Consider the following 20485-nt stretch of genomic DNA (forward strand, 5'->3'; position numbering starts at 1 on the left):
TCATACAGTTCACTATGGCCCCATAAGATGCTCCATATAACAATGTGCCACGTATAATGCTCCATACAGTTCATTATGGCCCCATAGATGCTCCATATCACAAAGTGCCACATATAATGCTCCATGCAGTTCATTATGGCCCCATAGATGCTCCATATAACAATGTGCCACATGTAATGCTGCTGCTGCTGCAGTAAAAAAATGACATACTCACCTCTCGTCGCTGCCCGCTGCTCCTCATCGTCCAGTCTCTCCGCACTGACTGTTCAGGCAGAGGGCAGCTCGCACACTAATTCGTCATTGCGCCCTCTGACCTGAACAGTCACTGCAGAGGACGTGGAAGAGGGGGCGGTGGTGGAACAAGGGAAGGTGAATATGAAAGTTTAGATAAAGAAATCTCAGGGTATGTGCACACGTCAGGATTTTTAGCGTTTTTTTTGCGGAATTTCGCCATAAAAACGCTATAAATCCGGTAAAAAAATGCTAACATTATGCATCCTATCTTTTAGAATGCATTCCGCATTTTTCCGCAAAAAAACGCATACCGCAAAAAATCCGGACATGCTCTATCTTTTTCCGGATTTTTTGCGGATTTCCTATCAAAAAGGACATTCAGGAAAAAAAAAACGCAAAAAAATCTGCGCAAAATCCGCGCAAAAAACGCGCAAATTCCGCGAGAAATCCGCGCGAAAAAAACGCGGATTTCTGGCAGAATTCTCAGGATTTTGTCAGGAAAAAATCCTGACGTGTGCACATACCCTTAATGTCATGGGAGCATCTGAAAGAGGAGGAGATGTAACTAGTTTGCTAAAAGTGTCAAGGACTGACATGCAGGTGCCAGTTCTGTATTACTGTGAGTTTGAAACTAAGTGATGCACCACCATGTGTAACAATAACACCGAAGTTTCTGTCAATGTCAGATGTTGGAAATATCAAGTATTTTTCTTGCTGTGATAACTACAATAAATTGAATCCTATTCTTAACCATAATGGCCTTCACTGCTTCCCTGTTTGCAGCCTTCTCCACATCACACCTCAGGCTATTGCTACTGCCCCACAATGAAGCAGTGCAGATAGGATGAGGGTAGGAACTGAGTATGTGGCATGCTTTTGTGTTAAGCAGCTCAAGACAACACTCGATCAAAGAGAACCACCTTACGTGATGTACAACGATCTGTCAATCAACACCCGTAATACCTGTGGATGGAGAGTGTGAAGCTGGTCAATATTTAATGTGCTGTACATGTTGTAATATCAGGTGATGAACCTTGATTGCTGCCTTTCTGAATATTGCTTTAAACTTAAGATGCAGATTAAAAGAGCAACCCATGTAAGGTAAAATGCGCATTTATTAAAAACTAGAAATAGGCCCGATGCGAGTGCAGTGAAATTAACATCTGTGTATGCTTAGTGGTGCTGACAGGAGCAGCGGACATGTCTCACACCATTTGCGCTTTCCAACATATATTACAGTTGTGGCTGTTACTTGCGGCCACAAACTGCACCTGCGCAAATGACATACACGTCACCGCTATTCCTGCACATGCGTAGTAACGATGCAGCAGTTTGTGGCGCAAGTGACACTGCCGCGGTGCCTTATGGGATTCAGGGACAGTGGCCAGAAGTCCCAAATGACGATTATATATGTAGATAGTTAAGTGTAATCATTATTTTTCACAGTAGAATTAATAGTCAACACACCAATAAACTGTGAAACAGCAAGTCTAATCCTACATACGGTAATTTATAAAACAAGTTCACTTTTCATTGTAATCATTTGCTGGAACCAAAAATCATCCCATAGGCCCAGTAAAATACATAAATTGCATTCTCATATCAGCTAGGTTAAGGTTATTGCCTGAGTTACTATGTAAAGAGGACTGGGCACTAAATTTTGCAACCCAAACTGCATAAGAGATTGATCAATTACACATGTTCTATTTTGAAAATACATTTGTATTTAAAAATAAACAATAAATGGTTTCAACCAAACACTAACCATGAGTGGAGAAAAAGTTTTGGTGTTATCATTCATATTCTCTGATAAAAGGCAAAGAAAGCAAAAATTCTGCTGGGGTATGTAAACTTTTGAGCACAACTGTACCAGCCTTGTGCTTCATTGTATGCAGTTTATAATAGGAAATGTGGCGACAGATCCTAAGAATACTCATTGCTAGTTTTGGTAAATTGGTAGTCCTACCTTAAATTATTCTACTATATAGATTAAAAATAACTGTTGCCACTTACATGCTGTTGAAAAAATGATAGAGTTAAGAGTTAATGCAATTATTTACCTGATACACAATGTGTATTGGAATGTGCATGTCCATCAGGTAAGCCAAGTGCTGGTGGAAAGGAATATTTAGTCCTTCCAGCACTTGCATAGACATATCTATATGTAGTGATGAGCAATAAAAATGTAGCTCCCTTCCCTACATGTAAGAGAAGAACCAGAGTCAGTATAGCTGAGAAGATCCCTTCTGAAGGGCAGGGAAAATTTACTGTATTATCAGTTCCCAAAGGTGGACCTGATCCATAGCCAGATCCAGGAGCCCAGATTAGCAGCAGTATCAAGTAAGTAGAATTTGTGTTTTTAAACAATTTAAAGTGTTTTTTTTATTATAAACATATTGGAGATTACTTTAAAAAATGTTTTAACGGCATTTCTAATAAAGATTCATTGCATAACCCTTATAAAAGCACACCGGGATAGTGGTGATGATTGAGGGGTACTGTATGTTCTTGACTGATGCAGTCGTTTTCAAAACAAGCCCATACGGTGCGCATTACTCAACAGGTGCCATTGATTGCCTTCTGCTTAAATACCTGAAAATATACAAAAATGACAGATTGGAGATACAGGATTCATGAAAAGTATTGCCTCAATTGCCTATGCCTTTTCTTTTTTTCTATTTTTCAAACTTAATATTTGCAAATCTTTAAACCAAATTTAATGGAAGACAAAGAAAATCTGAGTAAGCAGTAAAGGTTTAAAAGGGTGTGAAGGACCGATGCCAGAAAACATGTTCTGGGGTTTTCTAATATTCTCTTATTAATTTTATCCGATAGCCCAATGAAGAAGCTGACTTTGTGGCTCAGATTAGCTCAGATTACCTTATCTCCAAAATGGCTGATGTAGAGACAGCTGTTATGGAACAGGAGACTTAGCTGAAACTGTGCCAAATGACCAGCCCCTTGATACTGGTCACTGACACAAAGGGAGTCAATGTTTGGTGGGGGGAATCCCTGCCACCTATTACATACTTACTCAATAAAGTGCCTTGCAATGAATTCTTCGATATGTGCGAATTTTGACATGCTGACTTTTCAAGTTCATACATATTTTGCCTCAAGATCCCTTCCACAAGCTCTATACTTATTGGATATTTAATAGACTTCGAGGGTCGTTTGAAATCCAGGTAAATGACTGCTGCTTTATCCTTGATACTAAAAAAAAGCCAGGAACATGTTTTAATTATTTCATTAAATAACAAAATAATTAACCAAAACAATCATACAGCCTTGAAAAGTGGCTGGATATTCTTATTTTTTTCCCACTGCTCCCCTGAGCATGCTGTTTTTTTTGTTTTGAGTTTTTTTAATCTGCGATTTGGTTTAAGAGATATGAGGCTTTTTATTTTGTCTACACCAAAGGGCATGGATCATGAGGTTCTCGGGGTGTGTCTTTGGGTTGCTCTGAATAATTACCCTGTGACCTGCAAAACCAATGGTAAAGACTATAAAAATTAGCATTTTCAGGTGGAACAGTGATAAAGATAACAGCAGAAACATGCCACTTTTGAACTGGTGTCAGCTCCTCTTTAATTAAAATTAAGACCTAAAGGCAAATTCCAATATGGGACATAAAGTGTTTTAACCAATTTCCCCTAAGATCCTAGGACGCTCCCAATGAATTTAATATATTTTTCCACACCATTTACCTTTTTTGTTATAGTGAATGCAAGATATCTTGTCTGGCAGCTCATAATGAACAGTATCCACGTGAAAGTGTTATTTTTCCTAGCAAAACGAATTCAACTACTTTTAATTTTTATTTCTTTTTTTCTTCATTTTTTAATTAACAATATGGATATCCCTATATAAAACAGTAGGATCGTAACAAAACTCTAATTTTATAAATTGCATTTTAACTTCTTGTTCCAGTAGTTTCGGGAATGTATAGGTTTGCACACAATATAGTCAGCTCATTCTTCGCTGTGTATTAGGCCGGCATCACACTAGCGAGTTTTACGGACGTATGAGCGCATAAAATACATCCGTAAAACACGCATTACACACGGCCCAATTATTCTCTATGCCCCAGCTCCTATCTGCTGTATTTTACTGATCCGTATTATACGGCTTTCTACGGCCGTAGAAAATCGCAGCATGCTGCGTTTGTCACCATATTGCGCAAAAAAAATCGCCAATGCAAGTCTATGGGGGCCCGAAAAATACGGATCACACACGGACCAGCAGTGTGACTTGCGAGAAATACGCAGCGGTGTTAGCGAGAAAAGCCGGTAATTCAGTGCGGTGTACAGTAAAATCACACTGACAGCTTCCAATAGAATAGGTGGAATAAATGTGTACACATAGAATAGGTATATATATATATATATATATATATATATATACATATATATATATATATGTCATTGAGACACATATATGCATATATATATATTAATATTTCATCCAGCGATAGATAGCTTTAAAGCCGGTAATTCAATTGCCGGCTTTTGCTATCTCCTTCCTAAACCCGATATGAGACATGGTTTACATGTCTTTTTTTTTTTGCATATTCCACACTACTAATGTTAGTAGTGTGTATGTGCAAAATTTGGCCATTCTAGCTATTAAATTAAAGGGTTAAATGGCGGAAAAAATTGGCGTGGGCTCCCGCGCAATTTTCTCCGCCACAGTAGTAAAGCCAGTGACTGAGGGCAGATATTAATAGCCTGGAGAGGGTCCACGGTTATTGCCCCCCCCCCCCGGCTAAAAACATCTGCCCCCAGCCACCCCAGAAAAGGCACATCTGGAGGATGCGCCTAATCTGGCACTTGGCCACTCTCTTCCCATTCCCGTGTAGCGGTGGGATATGGGGTAATGAAGGGTTAATGTCACCTTGCTATTGTAAGGTGACATTAAGCCAGATTAATAATGGAGAGGCGTTACCGCGAATGAACGTAACTATAGGTCATTGACCTAGTTTCCATTCATTCGCTGGGGTTTTACAGTCAGGAGCATAGCTGCATTATAGCAGAGCTCCTGGCTGTAAAAAAAAATTAACCCCATCAGATGGATTTGCAACGTGGGACGTTACAGGTCCTCGGAAGGTATGTATATTGTTGGTTTATTATTTTTTCTTTGTCACAGCGAGGGTCTTCAGCCAGTGGATTGAGCGTACAATAAACTATTACAACAAACGGTGTGTTTATTTCATTAAAAGACTTTTTAACCCCTTCATGACCTTGGGATTTTTCGTTTTTCCGTGTTCGTTTTTCACTCCCCTCCTTCCTAGAGCCATAACTTTTTTATTTTTCCGTCAATTTGGCCATGTGAGGGGTTATTTTTTGCGGGACGAGTTGTACTTTTGAACGACATCATTGGTTTTAGCATGTCGTGTATTAGAAAACGGGAAAAAAATTCCAAGTGCGGTGAAATTGCAAAAAAAGTGCAATCCCACACTTGTTTTTTGTTTGGCTTTTTTGCTAGTTTCACTAAATGCTAAAACTGACCTGCCATTATGATTCTCCAGGTCAGTACGAGTTCATAGACACCTAACCTGACTAGGTTATTTTTTATCTAAGTGGTGAAAAAAAATTCCAAACTTTGCTAAAAAAAAAAAAATTGCGCCATTTTCCGATGCTCGTAGCGTCTCCATTTTTCGTGATCTGGGTCGGTTGAGGGCTTAATTTTTGCATGCAGATCTGGTGTTTTTAATGATAGCATTTTGGTGCAGATACGTTCTTTTGATCGCCCGTTATTGCATTTTAATGCAATGTCGCGGGAACCTAAAAAACGTAATTCTGGCGTTTCGAATTTTTTTCTCGCTACGCCGTTTAGCCATCAGGTTAATGCTTTTTTTTAATTGATAGATCGGGCGATTCTGAGCGCGGCAATACCAAATATGTGTAGATTTGATTTTTTTTTAATTGATTTATTTTGATTGGGGCAAAAGGGGGGTGATTTAAACTTTTATATTTTTTTTATTTTTTTCACATTTTTTTTTAACTTTTTTTTTAACTTTTGCCATGCTTCAATAGCCTCCATGGGAGGCTAGAAGCTGGCACAACTCGATCGCCTCTGCTACATAGCAGCGATCTGCTGATCGCTGCTATGTAGCAGAAATGCAGGTGTGCTGTGAGCACCGACCACAGGGTGGCGCTCACAGCCACCGGCGATCAGTAACCATAGAGGTCTCAAGGACCTCTATGGTTACAATGGAGACGCATCGCCGACCCCCGATCATGTGACGGGGGTCGGCGATGATGTCATTTCCGGCCGCCCGGCCGGAAGCGGTAGTTAAATGCCGCTGTCTGCGTTTGACAGCGGCATTTAACTAGTTAATAGGTGCGGGCAGATCGCGATTCTGCCCACGCCTATTACGGGCACATGTCAGCTGTTCAAAACAGCTGACATGTCCCGGCTTTGATGTGGGCTCACCGCGGAGCCCTGCATCAAAGCAGGGGATCTGACCTCGGACATACTATCCCGTCCGAGGTCAGATAAGGGTTAATAATGTGTTTGTGTTTTTTTTAACTCTTTCATACAATTGGATTAATAATGGATAGGTGTCATAATTGACGCCTCTCCATTATTAATCTGGCTTAATGTCACCTTACAATAGCAAGGTGGCATTAACCCTTCATTACCCCATATCCCACCGCTACACGGGAATGGGAAGAGAGTGGCCAAGTGCCCGAATAGGAGCATCTTCCAGATGTGCCTTTTTTGGGGTGGCTGGGGGCAGATGTTTTTAGCCAGGGGGGGGGGCAATAACCGTGGACCCTCTCCAGGCTATTAATATCTGCCCTGAGTCACTGGCTTTACTACTCTGGTGGGGAAAATTGCGCGGGAGCCCACACCAATTTTTTCCGCCATTTAACCCTTTAATTTCATAGCTAGAACGGCCAAATTTGCACATACACACTACTAACATTAGTAGTGTGGAATATACAAAAAAAAGGGGGATATGACGTGGTTTACTTTATGTCAACCATGTCTCAAATCATGTTGAGTTTTTGAAGGAGATAGCAAAAGCCGGCAATTGAATTACCGGCTTTTAAGCTATCTCGCGCTGGATGAAATATTAATATATATACATATATGTGTCTCACTAACATATATATATATATATATATTATACATATATATATATATATATATATATATATATATATATACTGTATATATATATATTTATATATATATATATATATATATATATAAATATATATATACAGTACAGACCAAAAGTTTGGACACACCATCTTATTTAAAGATTTGTATGTATTTTCATGACTATGAAAAATGTAAATTCACATCAAAGGTATCAAAACTATGAATTAACACATGTGGAATTATATACTTAACAAAAAAGTGTGAAACAACTGAAAATATCTCTTATATTCTAGGTTCTTCAAAGTAGCCACCTTTTGCTTTGATGACTGCTTTGCACATTCTTGGCATTCTCTTGATGAGCTTCAAAAGGTAGTCACCGGAAATGGTCTTCCAACAATCTTGAAGGAGTTCCCAGAGATGCTTAGCCCTTGTTGGCCCTTTTGCCTTCACTCTGCGGTCCAGCTCACCCCAAACCATCTCGATTGGGTTCAGGTCTAGTGACTGTGGAGGCCAGGTCATCTGGCGTAGCACCACATCCCTCTCCTTCTTGGTCAAATAACCCTTACACAGCCTGGAGGGCTGTTTGGGGTTACTGTCCTGTTGAAAAATAAATGATGGTCCAACTAAACGCAAACCGGATGGAATAGCATGCCACTGCAAGATGCTTTGGTAGCCATGCTGGTTCAGTATGCCTTCAAATTTGAAAATATCCCCAACAGTGTCACCAGCAAAGCACCCCCACACCATCACACCTCCTCCTCCATGTTTTATGGTGGGAACCAGGCATGTAGAGTCCATCCGTTCACCTTTTCTGCATCGCACAAAGACACGGTGGTTGGAATCAAAGATTTCAAATTTGGACTTATCAGACCAAAGCACAGATTTCCACTGGTCTAATGTCCATTCCTTGTGTTCTTTAGTTCAAACAAGTCTCTTCTGTTTGTTGCCTGTCCTTAGCAGTGGTTTCCTATCCTGGCAGCTATTTTACCATGAAGGCCTGCTGCACAAAGTCTCCTCTTAACAGTTGTAGAGATGTGTATGCTGCTAGAACTCTATGTCGCATTGCCCTGGTCTCTAATCTGAGCTGCTGTTAACCTGCGATTTCTGAGGCTGGTGACTCGGATAAACTTATCCTCAGAAGCAGAGGTGACTCTTGGTCTTCCTTTCCTGGGGCGGTCCTCATGTGAGCCAGTTTCTTTGTAGCGCTTGATGGTTTTTGCAACTGCACTTGGGGGCACTTTCAAAGTTTTCCCAATTTTTCAGACTGACAGACCTCCATTTCTTAAAGTAATGATGGCCACTCGTTTTCTTTACTTAGCATCTTTTTTCTTGCCATAACACAAATTCTAACAGTCTATTCAGTAGGACTATCAGCTGTGTACCCACCAGACTTCTGCACAACACAAATGAAGGTCCCAACCCCATTTATAAGGCAAGAAATCCCACTTATTAAACCTGACAGGGCACACCTGTGAAGTGAAAACCATTCCCAGTGAAAACCTCTTGAAGCTCATCAAGAGAATGCCAAGAGTGTGCAAAACAGTCATCAAAGCAAAAGGTGGCTACTTTGAAGGACCTAGAATATAAGACATATTTTCAGTTATTTCACACTTTTTTGTTAAGTATATAATTCCACATGTAAAAATGCAACTGAAACCGCGCGTAAAGGGACCACAAACACGTGTGAAGATATGTAAACACTCGTGCAAACACTAGAATTGGTACCTAGGGGGCTTCTAGGGGCTGGACAGAACCCACCAAGAAACAGACAGAACCACCAGGGTCCACCCGTGACCACTGCTAAGGAGTGACCCAATAACCTGCAATAATAGTGTGGCGGGCCCCCTACCAGATATAAAATATCAAATGATATGTCCAGATAAAAACACAAATAGTGAAAAGATGGACTTACCAGAACACAGGTGCAGTGGTGTCAGCGAGGTGGACGCACATGGGGTTCTGTGGTGAAGAGCCCAGCACCAGGAAGATGAAAAGGCGTGTAGGCGAGCAGACCTGGAAGGGGCTGCAGCACAGCGGAGCACCGAGATGTAGGTGCAACAGGATAAATGGATAAGTCCACGTGAGTGCTGCGCAGGGAAGCCCCGATAAGATACACGGGCGAGCCTGCAGGGGAGCGGGCACGGGAACGCTGTGCAGTAGCTACGTAGAGCCAGGGAAAGCCCCGGCCGGTGGCGTCCCTGGATACGAGCGGGGGGAAGATGGCCGACAGAAGACTCAGCATGTGACGTCACAACTACGGAGCGGCGCTGGGACCAGACTTAACCAACGAGTTTCAGAGGAACTCCGTCCTCCTTCGTCAGGACACTATTATTGCAGGTTATTGGGTCACTCCTTAGCAGTGGTCACGGGTGGACCCTGGTGGTTCTGTCTGTTTCTTGGTGGGTTCTGTCCAGCCCCTAGAAACCCCCCAGGTACCAATTCTAGTGTTTGCACGAGTTTTTACATATCTTCACACGTGTTTGTGGTCCCTTTATGCGCGGTTTCAGTTGCATTTTTATTTTTTAGTACTTCTATAGCAGGATTGGCACTTACCTGCCCTGACTCCAGCTGCTAGGGACTTTGTGTTTAGGATTAGCGCTTGTGTGGTTCCCCTTTTTTTTTTTTTATAATTCCACATGTGTTAATTCATAGTTTTGATGCCTTCACTGTGAATGTACAATTTTCATAGTCATGAAAATACAGAAAAATCTTTAAGTGAGATGTGTCCAAACTTTTGGTCTGTACTGTATGTATATATATATATATATATATATATATATATATATATATATATATATATATATATATATACAGTGGGGCAAAAAAGTATTTAGTCAGTCAGCAATAGTGCAAGTTCCACCACTTAAAAAGATGAGAGGCGTCTGTAATTTACATCATAGGTAGACCTCAACTATGGGAGACAAACTGAGAAAAAAAAATCCAGAAAATCACATTGTCTGTTTTTTTATCATTTTTTTTGGCATATTATGGTGGAAAATAAGTATTTGGTCAGAAACAAACAATCAAGATTTCTGGCTCTCACAGACCTGTAACTTCTTCTTTAAGAGTCTCCTCTTTCCTCCACTCATTACCTGTAGTAATGGCACCTGTTTAAACTTGTTATCAGTATAAAAAGACACCTGTGCACACCCTCAAACAGTCTGACTCCAAACTCCACTATGGTGAAGACCAAAGAGCTGTCAAAGGACACCAGAAACAAAATTGCAGCCCTGCACCAGGCTGGGAAGACTGAATCTGCAATAGCCAACCAGCTTGGAGTGAAGAAATCAACAGTGGGAGCAATAATTAGAAAATGGAAGACATACAAGACCACTGATAATCTCCCTCGATCTGGGGCTCCATGCAAAATCCCACCCCGTGGGGTCAGAATGATCACAAGAACGGTGAGCAAAAATCCCAGAACCACGCGGGGGGACCTAGTGAATGAACTGCAGAGAGCTGGGACCAATGTAACAAGGCCTACCATAAGTAACACACTACGCCACCATGGACTCAGATCCTGCAGTGCCAGACGTGTCCCACTGCTTAAGCCAGTACATGTCGGGGCCCGTCTGAAGTTTGCTAGAGAGCATTTGGATGATCCAGAGGAGGTTTGGGAGAATGTCCTATGGTCTGATGAAACCAAACTGGAACTGTTTGGTAGAAACACAACTTGTCATGTTTGGAGGAAAAAGAATACTGAGTTGCATCCATCAAACACCATACCTACTGTAAAGCATGGTGGTGGAAACATCATGCTTTGGGGCTGTTTCTCTGCAAAGGGGCCAGGACGACTGATCCGGGTACATGAAAGAATGAATGGGGCCATGTATCGTGAGATTTTGAGTTCAAACCTCCTTCCATCAGCAAGGGCATTGAAGATGAAACGTGGCTGGGTCATTCAACATGACAATGATCCAAAGCACACCGCCAGGGCAACGAAGGAGTGGCTTCGTAAGAAGCATTTCAAGGTCCTGGAGTGGCCTAGCCAGTCTCCAGATCTCAACCCTATAGAAAACCTTTGGAGGGAGTTGAAAGTCCGTGTTGCCAAGCAAAAAGCCAAAAACATCACTGCTCTAGAGGAGATCTGCATGGAGGAATGGGCCAACATACCAACAACAGTGTGTGGCAACCTTGTGAAGACTTACAGAAAACGTTTGACCTCTGTCATTGCCAACAAAGGATATATTACAAAGTATTGAGATGAAATTTTGTTTCTGACCAAATACTTATTTTCCACCATCATATGCAAATAAAATGTTAAAAAAACAGACAATGTGATTTTCTGGATTTTTTTTTCTCAGTTTGTCTCCCATAGTTGAGATCTACCTATGATGTAAATTACAGACACCTCTCATCTTTTTAAGTGGTGGAACTTGCACTATTGCTGACTGACTAAATACTTTTTTGCCCCACTGTATATATATATATATATATATATATATAGACAGTATATATGTTTTTATTATTTTTTGAGCACATGGATCCCTTGTATATCCGTATGTTGGTTTTGCAAGCCTGCGAGAAAATCTCGCAATACGGATGCCATACGGATTACATACGGAGGATGACATGCGCAAAATACGCTGACACACCCTGCCTAAGGAGGAGATAAGGACCACTATTTTGGGGACTTTTCAGCGTATTACGGCCGTAAAATACGGACCGTATTGTCTTACGCCGAGTGTGACGCCGGCCTTACACTTCAATATGTGTATGTTGAGAGACACCTTGGAAAAATAAGTGATTCGTTCTAAACAAACATTTCTGGACCAAAATACCATGCTTATCCATGAAGTATGGCTGGATCAAAATGTATTTCTTTAAACCCCTTGGCCATTTTCTGTTTTTGCGTTTGTTTTTGCTCCCCTTCTTCCCAGAGCCATAACTTTTTTTAGTTTTCTGTCAATATGGCCATGTCAGGGCTTTTTTTAGCAGGACGAATTGTACTTTTGAACAACACCATTGGATTTAACATATTGTGTACTGAAATATGGGGAAAAAAATTCCCAGTGTGTGGAAATTGCAAAATAAGTGTAATTGATCAGTGTTTTTTTTTCTTTTACCATATTCCCTAAATGCTAAAACTGACCTGCAATTATGATTCTCTAGATTATTATGAGTTCACAGACACCAAACTTGTATAGGTTCTTTTTTTATTTAAGTGGTGAAAAAGAATCCAAAATTTGCACAAAAAATCAGTCACAATTTTCCTAGACCTGTAGCGCCTCCCTTTTTGGTGATCTTGTTGTAGATATAACGTTTTTGATTGTTGTTGCATTTTATTGCAATGTAGCAGTGACCAAAAAAACCCGTAATTCTGATTTTTTTTCTCATTATGGCGTTTAGCAATCGGGTTAATTCTTTTTTTATATTGAGAGATCGGGCGGTTCTGAATGCGGCAATACCAAATAAGTGTATATTTGATTTTTTTATTGTTTTATTTTAAATGGGGCGAAAATGGGGTGATTTGAATCTTTACATATATATATATTTTTTTATATTTTTTAAAACTTTTTTTACTTTTTGCATGCTTCAATAGTTTCCATGGGAGATTAGAAGCAGCAGTACTTTATTCGCTTTTACTACACACAAGCAATGATCAGATCGCCTGTGTGCAGCAGAAAGGCTCACTTGCTATAAGCGCCGACCACAAGATGTCGCTCTTAGCAATCTGGCAATGACAACCTCAGGGGTCTGCTGCAGACCTCTGGTTGTCATGCCGACCCATTGGTGACCCACAATCATGTGACAGAGTCACCGATGGGCGGAGCCAGTAACGCGCTTCCTGTAAGCTCTTGTTACATGCCGCTGTCGGAGATTGACAAAGGCATTTATCTAGTTAACAGCCATGAGTGGATCGCGATTCCACCCATGGCTGTTGCGGACACATGTCAGCTGTATAGATCAGCTGTCTTATGCCCGGAATGGGTGATTCCAAACAAGGGGATTCCGACATGTGCCGTAATAAAAGGGGTTAATGAGCATATCGAGGCAATGCAGATTATTTACAAATGTTTACTCAAATCATATATTTTAAGCACCACTCCAGCATTTGTTTTTCACCACTGAAGTGGTATCACTAATGTAAGTTCCCTGCCAATAGCAATATACTTATGAGCTGCCATCTTCTGCTGTTCTTGCCGCACTTCAATACTGTTCTGCTAGTTGTGACCTACCGGATGGTACCACATACTTGCGTTGAAAACTTGCAACTGTTATCTCTCACTTCCGGTCAGTCAGCAGCTGCAGTCACAAGAAGGTGGAACGAGACTGGAGCGGTGCTGGGAAAAGGAGAAGACACTGGCTGGTAGGTATATTCCTAGTGGCAAGGATACCACTCCAGCACAGAAATAACAAATAGCAAAAACAAAAATACTGCTGGAGTGTTGCTTTATAAACATTAACGATTATAAATGATTAATGAAAAAGAAGGGAAAACTGCTTAATTCCTCTTAATTTGAGGTAACATAAGAACTTACATTGAATTATAATCAACTTTGGCAGCAATGAAAAAATAATTCAGAAATGGAGACACTGAAAATAAGTTGGTAATCTGTAAAGCAAATTAAAACAGTGCTTAGTTCCACAAGATTCTCAGATGAATTTCAGTCACATCCCGACTTGATTATCTAAGGCAGATTGTAAATATATACCCCCAATGCTTCGGGTCAGATTATGGCAGGTCTAATTAGACCATTTCTAATAAATGTGAAGACAAAATATGGAATCATGGATGTATCATGCATTGCTTTTTACAGTCTTGGGATGAAGATTGCTATTGTTTTTTAAGTATCCGGAAAACATGCACCATGCCCTGTCTGTCATGCATGCTACAGAAATTTTAGATTTAATTTAATGCATTACTGACAACAGCGGCAGCTAGTCTCCCAATAATAGTTTAGGGACCACCCAGCATCAGGGGGGCTTCAACAGCATTTACCGTTAAATCGCCTGCTGCCTCACAATAATTTACAGGCTTAATGCATCTTACAGATTATGGTACGATCGCAGGCAATTTAATGGAAGTTGTAATGCCACTGCTGCACCTGGGGGGGCCACTTGCCCCTAAACAATCACTGGGATAGTAACTGTTTAAGACCATCCTTCTGCAAAGAGCTTTACTGGTGCCGTACCTTTAAATCAGAAACTGTGGTATGTGGTCACACATCAGCATGTTATGCGCGTTTAAAGATATATATCTTACTATCCACTGAAGAGAAGAGTAGCACAGGACTGAGATGAATGATGTTCTGCAGTTGGACGCTGTATATAGAGGGGCTGAGAAGCAATGTACTGCACATGTAAGCTATGTATAGAGGGGCTGAATGATGATCTGCAGATAGAAGAGGTGTATAGATAGGTCGAGGAGTGATGTAATGCAGATGGTTGCTGTTTATAGAGGTGTTGAGGAATGATGAGGCTGTATATAGAGGGGCTGAGAAGCAATGTACTGGAGATGAAGGCTGTGTATAGAGGGGCTGAATGATGAACTACAGATGGAAGAAGTGTATAAATAGGCCGAGGAGTGATGTAATGCAGATGGATGCTGTTTATAGAAGTGTTGAGGAATGATGAGGCTGTATATACTGTAGAGGAGTGATGTACTGCAGTAAGGCCTGTATATACATTTCTGAGATTTGTCCATGGAGCAGCACACTTCAACACTTCACTTGTGGACTGGGATATACCAATGCCCATGTCTCGCTGTGACACAAGGTGGATTGATCACTCCCACGATAATACTCAGGTTGCTGAGCGGTGCAGCCAGTTGGCTACTGCTTTGTGTGCATCTGGTTGTGTCACACTGGCAGCAGTGCTCGATTTGTTATGTATTTAATGTGGCAAAGTGGCACAGCAAAGCTCTGGAAATTTTTTGGATTGGGAGAGTACGGAGATTGATGTTGTAATGTATATATTTATACAACAGGTGTGAATTGTGTGAGATGTTATAATCTGGGGTGACAGGAGATTAAAGGGTTATTCCCAAAAAATCAAGTTATCCACTACTCTAAGAAAGGTGGTGTAAATTCCCGACGTGTGGGGTGATGATTTGGACCCCAGAGATCTCTAAAGTGAGGTTCTGGAAGCCTCCAGAATGATTCTCTGTAGCCCCATCCTGAATCAAGCAAAAGGTGTGCATGAAAGGCCTCTGCTCCATTCATTGTTTAGGAGACTGCTGGAACTAGCCAAGTACTGCCATCCCATGAACAATGCGCTCAGTGGAGATCATGCATGTGCACCTCTGTCCAATGGTAAGGGGATAACACCATTTTTGGGGGGAATAACTTTTTCATTCTTGTACTATAATTGATGTGTGATTATAGTCCCAGGGGAAAGGGAATGAATTATTGCAGGTCTGCTTATCATTAATGCATCTGTTAGGGCTCGCTCATATGAGCATATAAATCAGATGAGTGCAATCCAACTAAAAATCGGATTGCACTCGGACCAATGTCACACTATGGGGCAATGCAGATCTGTGAGTGCATGCAAGATTTGGATCACAAGCACTTATACAAGTCTATGGGTGAGTGTGAAACATCGGACTGCACTCAGTTGTCATCCGGATGCCGGCACTAGAGAAATTACTTTCTCTGTCTCCTCCATACCTGTGCTGTGATTTTATCATGCACAATCCACTGACACTCTTATTAAATCTGACAGAATATGAGCGGAATGTCATTTGCATAATCAGCCAGATTCTCACGGATGAGAGAATTGACAACCGTGTGACCCCGGCCTTACATTTAGTACTGCATATAACATTTAACATACCCTTTCTTGAATCAATGTTTCATTCTTAATCCAGGAATCCCAAAGACAAGGGTTTGTTACATTAACAAAACCACTGTAACTGCACGTGCTGTTTAATGAAAGGTTGGACAAATTTGTTTCATCGTCATCAATATAAATATCTGTAAAGAAATAAAAGACTTTAGTAAACCAGGCTGGAGTTTGTGCTTTGGGTCAGTACGGTTACAGAAATACCACATTTATATTTTTTTTATGTTTCGGCTCTTTTACACAAAAACTATTTTATCGAAAAAATTATTATTTTTGCATGTCTTTATTCTGAGAGCTATAAGGGTTTGTGCACACGCTGCGGATTTTGCTGAGGAACCGCAGCGGATCTGCAGCTGTTTTCCATGAGTTTACAGTACCATGTAAACCTATGGAAAACAAAATCTGCAGTGCATGTCAATTCTTTGTGCGGATTCCGCTGCGGTTCACACCTGCTCCATAATAGGAATCCGCAGGTGTAAAACCACAGGTGGAATCCGCACAAAAAACGCGGTAAATCCGCAGTAATTCTGCAGTAAATCCGCAGGTAAAACGCAAGGCGGTTTACCTGCGGATTTACAAAAACAGGTGCACAAAAATCCGCAGACATCCCATCTATGTGTGCACATACCCTAAACTTTATTTTTCTGCTGATGATGCTTTATGGTGGCTGGTTTCTTGTGGGACAAGATGATGTTTTCAGCCGTACCATTTTTATTTACATGTCTTTTTTTATTGTGTTTTATTGCACTTTTTGTTAGGCTGGTTTCACATGTCCAGATAATTCCGGTACCGTAGAAATCGGTACCGCAGTTGTTCGTGTGTCCATGTGCTCACGTAGCACATTAGTGTGACACACGTGCGGCAGCCGTGTGCCGCCCGTGTGCCACCTGAGGACCACACGGACCATGCAGGAGACAGCGCTACAGTTAAGCGCTGTCCCCTGCTTTTGGTGCTGAAGCCAGCATTCATTCCTTCTCCCCAGCAGCGTTCGCTGGAGAGAAGGAAAGAAAAATCATTGTTTTTTTTATTTTTTTAGTTAAAAATAAAGTTTGTGGGTCACCTCCTGCCTCCCATCCCCTGTGCGCCCGCCAGCTTGCAGAGAAATACTCACCCAGCTCCCGCGATGTCTCCTCTCAGCGCCAGCAGCTTGTCCTGTGTGAGCGGTCACGTGGTACCGCTCATTACAGTGATGAATGTGTGCATATTCATCACTGTAATGAGCGGTACCACATGACCGCTCACACAGGACAAGCTGCCGGTGGCCGCTGAGAGGAAACATCACGGGAACAGGGTGAGTATTTCTCTGCAAGCTGGCGGGCACACAGGGGATGGGAGGCGGGAGGTGACCCACAAACTTTATTTTTAACTAAAAAAATTAAAAAAAACATGATTTTTCATTCCTTCTCTCCAGCGAACGCCGCTGGGGAGAAGGAATGAATGCCGGCTTCAGCACCAAAAGCAGGGAATAGCGCTTACTGTAGCGCTGTCTCTCCTGCGGGCAGTACGTGCACACGGAGGGGAGTGCACACTGTTCTCAGTGTGCACATGTGCGGGACATATTGCGGTACGTGCTGCCGGAGAAAAGCGGACATGTCTCCGTGTTTTGCACACGGAGACATGGGCATAGACCCATTCATTTGAATGGGTCTACGTGTGTCAGTGTCTCCGGTACGTGAGAAAACTGTCAGTACACGTACCGGAGACACTGACGTGTGAAAGAGGCCTTAGGCAGTGTGATGATAAAGCATAGTTTTTTTCCTTGTTTTTTATTTATTTTTAGCTGTTTTGCATATTTGTGCATCATTTTATTTTTACCTTTTTATATATTTTCTTGTAAGAACTTTAGAGCTTAAAATCTTTAATAAATTTGATCCTTGCATGCTCCAAAGAATCCATAGCCCTTCAGAGAGTGTACGACTTTTTGATTTTTGATTGTTAGACAGTAGCATATATCAGGGATTCATCACTCCATATGTTTGATGATTGGTGGCATGTTGTGTATCAGGGGTGTGATTTATATTCACTTTATAGCCTTGAACAGAGATGGAGTGTTGGTTTGAGTGAGAGGAGATATAACGAATATACTCGTGATGAGCGAATATACTCGTTACTCGAGATTTCGCGAGCACGCTTGGGTGACCTCCGGGTATTTTTTAGTGCTCGGAGATTTAGTTTTCATCACCGCAGCTGAATGATTTACATCTGTGAGGCTAGTTTCACATTTGCGTTCAAATCCGCAGCGTTTAATCCGCATCCCCAAGTGCAGGAAAAAATGCATAAAAACACATAGAAACGCAGCGTCTTTTAGACGCATGCGGGAATGCATGCGGTTAATAAAACGCCGCGTTTTCACGCTTTTCCATGCGTTTTGTCATGCGTTTGCGTTTTTTGTGCGCATGGTGGAAAATTTTACAGGAGAAAAATCTAGATAACCAGACACCGCCAATGGGACTACAGAAGGTGTGTATTATGGGATATCTATATATAGACCCTAGAACTGCTGGAATCTTAACAGTGTGCTACTGTATCCTGTGTCATGATGGATCTTTGCATGGAGACCTTTAATTTCAACCTGGATTTAAGCATCAAGCTGTTTCTTGCCTGTGTGTTTGCTTGGGAGCAACACAGAAATCGCGAAAGATGGAGAAGGACACAGCATTGGCGTTTTTGGCAACACCCCATTATCGAACTACGTGAGAGCCGTGGAGCCTATCACATGCTGTATGGCAAGCTTAATGCCAACCCAGACGAATTCCCGGAATATACAAGGATGTCGCAAGACTCTTTCCGGGATTTGCTTCCTCGTGTCCAAGGAGCCATCCGGAGACAGGACACCCAGCTCCGTAGAGCGATTCCACCAGAGGAACATCTGCTGGTTACATTAAGGTACGTAACAAATCTAAACAAATGCCAGTGCTAATTTTGGGTGTTCTGACATGTATTCTTTGTATTTTCCATTATGTCTTTAGCAGAACACCATAAATAGAATTGATTGTAATTTTTTTCTTCTTCCGGATTTCTGGCAACCGGAGAGAGTTTATCATCCCTCCACTTCCAATACCGGCTTGGAATTTCCACCCTGTCCGGAATAGTTGCGGACACCTGCCGAGCTTTGTGGAATGTTCTCCGGGATGAGTTTATACCCCTACCACCGCGGACATGTGGATTGAAATTGCTGAAAAATTCTGGAGTGTCTGTGATTTCCCCAACTGTTTGGGAGCGGTGGATGGAAAGTACATCCACATTATCAAACCAGCCAGAACAGGATCGGAGTACTTCAACTATAAAAAATATTTTTCTGTTGTGCTAATGGCAATAGCAGATGCGGACTGTCGCTTCATTGCCGTGGACATTGGAGCTTTTGGCTGAGGCAACGATTCCCAGACTTTCAAGAACTCGGATATAGGGCACCGTGTGTATGGCAAAAAATTTATTTTTCCACGGCCACGACCTCTCGCCAACACTCAAGGTCCACCGATGCCATTTGCTATGGTTGGGGATGAGGCCTTTCAGATGTGTGAAAACCTACTGAAGCCATATTCCAGTCGGGACTTGAACCACACTAAAAGGATCTTTAACTACAGACTGACCAGGGCCCAAAGAACAGTAGAGTGTACCTTTGGGATTCTAATCTCAAAATGTCGCATTCTTGCAACAGCCATTAATCTAAAAGTGGAGACAGTCAATGAGGTGGTAAAAGCTTGTGTGGTTCTCCACCATTACATAATGGCTAAGGAGCGACCCAATATTGAACTGCATGAACCAGTTGGAAACCCATTGCCAGATTACCAGCATCACCCAACTGCTGAAGTTGGCCACATGCGGGACCAATTTGCTGCCTTTTTTTATTCTGATATTGGACGTGTGTCATGGCAGGACAATGTTGTGTAAATGTCCTGTTGGGATTTGGTCTTTACAAGTTATTTTTTTAAATGCTTCTAATATTTGTTGTTAATAAACTTTATTTTTTTGGTATCTTGACCGTGTCGCCTATGTATTTCCTCTACAAACCAAGGCTGCCGTCACACTAGCAGTATTTGGTCAGTATTTTATATCAGTATTTGTAAGCCAAAACCAGGAGTGAGTGATAAATGCAGAAGTGTTAAATATGTTTATATTATACTTTTCCTCTAATTGTTCCACTTCTGGTTTTGGCTTACAAATACTGATGTAAAATCATGTTATACAAGGCAGTTCTATAATCATCAGGTCAGGTGTTCTAACTAATTAGTTTTTGGACACATGACCTGTTGAGTATAGTTCTGCATTGTATTGCCACCATCTTCTCTTCAGTCTGCAACACTAGTCACAGACTAAGCAGAAGGAAGAGATTATGGAGAAAATACAACTA

The 20485-nt window shown here is 41.5% G+C and overlaps 1 protein-coding gene across 1 annotated transcript in view; it reads right to left on the reverse strand.

Annotated features, from left to right (window-relative positions):
* Positions 1-1331: 1331 nt before the first annotated feature.
* The window catches only part of C3H3orf52 (chromosome 3 C3orf52 homolog), an 87907-nt gene continuing 68753 nt past the window's right edge, over positions 1332-20485 (reverse strand). Inside the window, exons 3-6 of the mRNA XM_069756588.1 lie at positions 16126-16265; positions 13830-13903; positions 3269-3447; positions 1332-2826 (exon numbers count right to left, since the gene is read on the reverse strand). Coding sequence (XP_069612689.1) covers positions 2819-2826; positions 3269-3447; positions 13830-13903; positions 16126-16265 — 401 coding nt within the window. The 3' untranslated portion in view covers positions 1332-2818. The remainder of the gene's footprint in view (positions 2827-3268; positions 3448-13829; positions 13904-16125; positions 16266-20485) is intronic.

Source organism: Ranitomeya imitator, chromosome 3 (genome assembly GCF_032444005.1).
Source record: "Ranitomeya imitator isolate aRanImi1 chromosome 3, aRanImi1.pri, whole genome shotgun sequence".
Taxonomy (NCBI): Eukaryota; Metazoa; Chordata; class Amphibia; order Anura; family Dendrobatidae; genus Ranitomeya; species Ranitomeya imitator.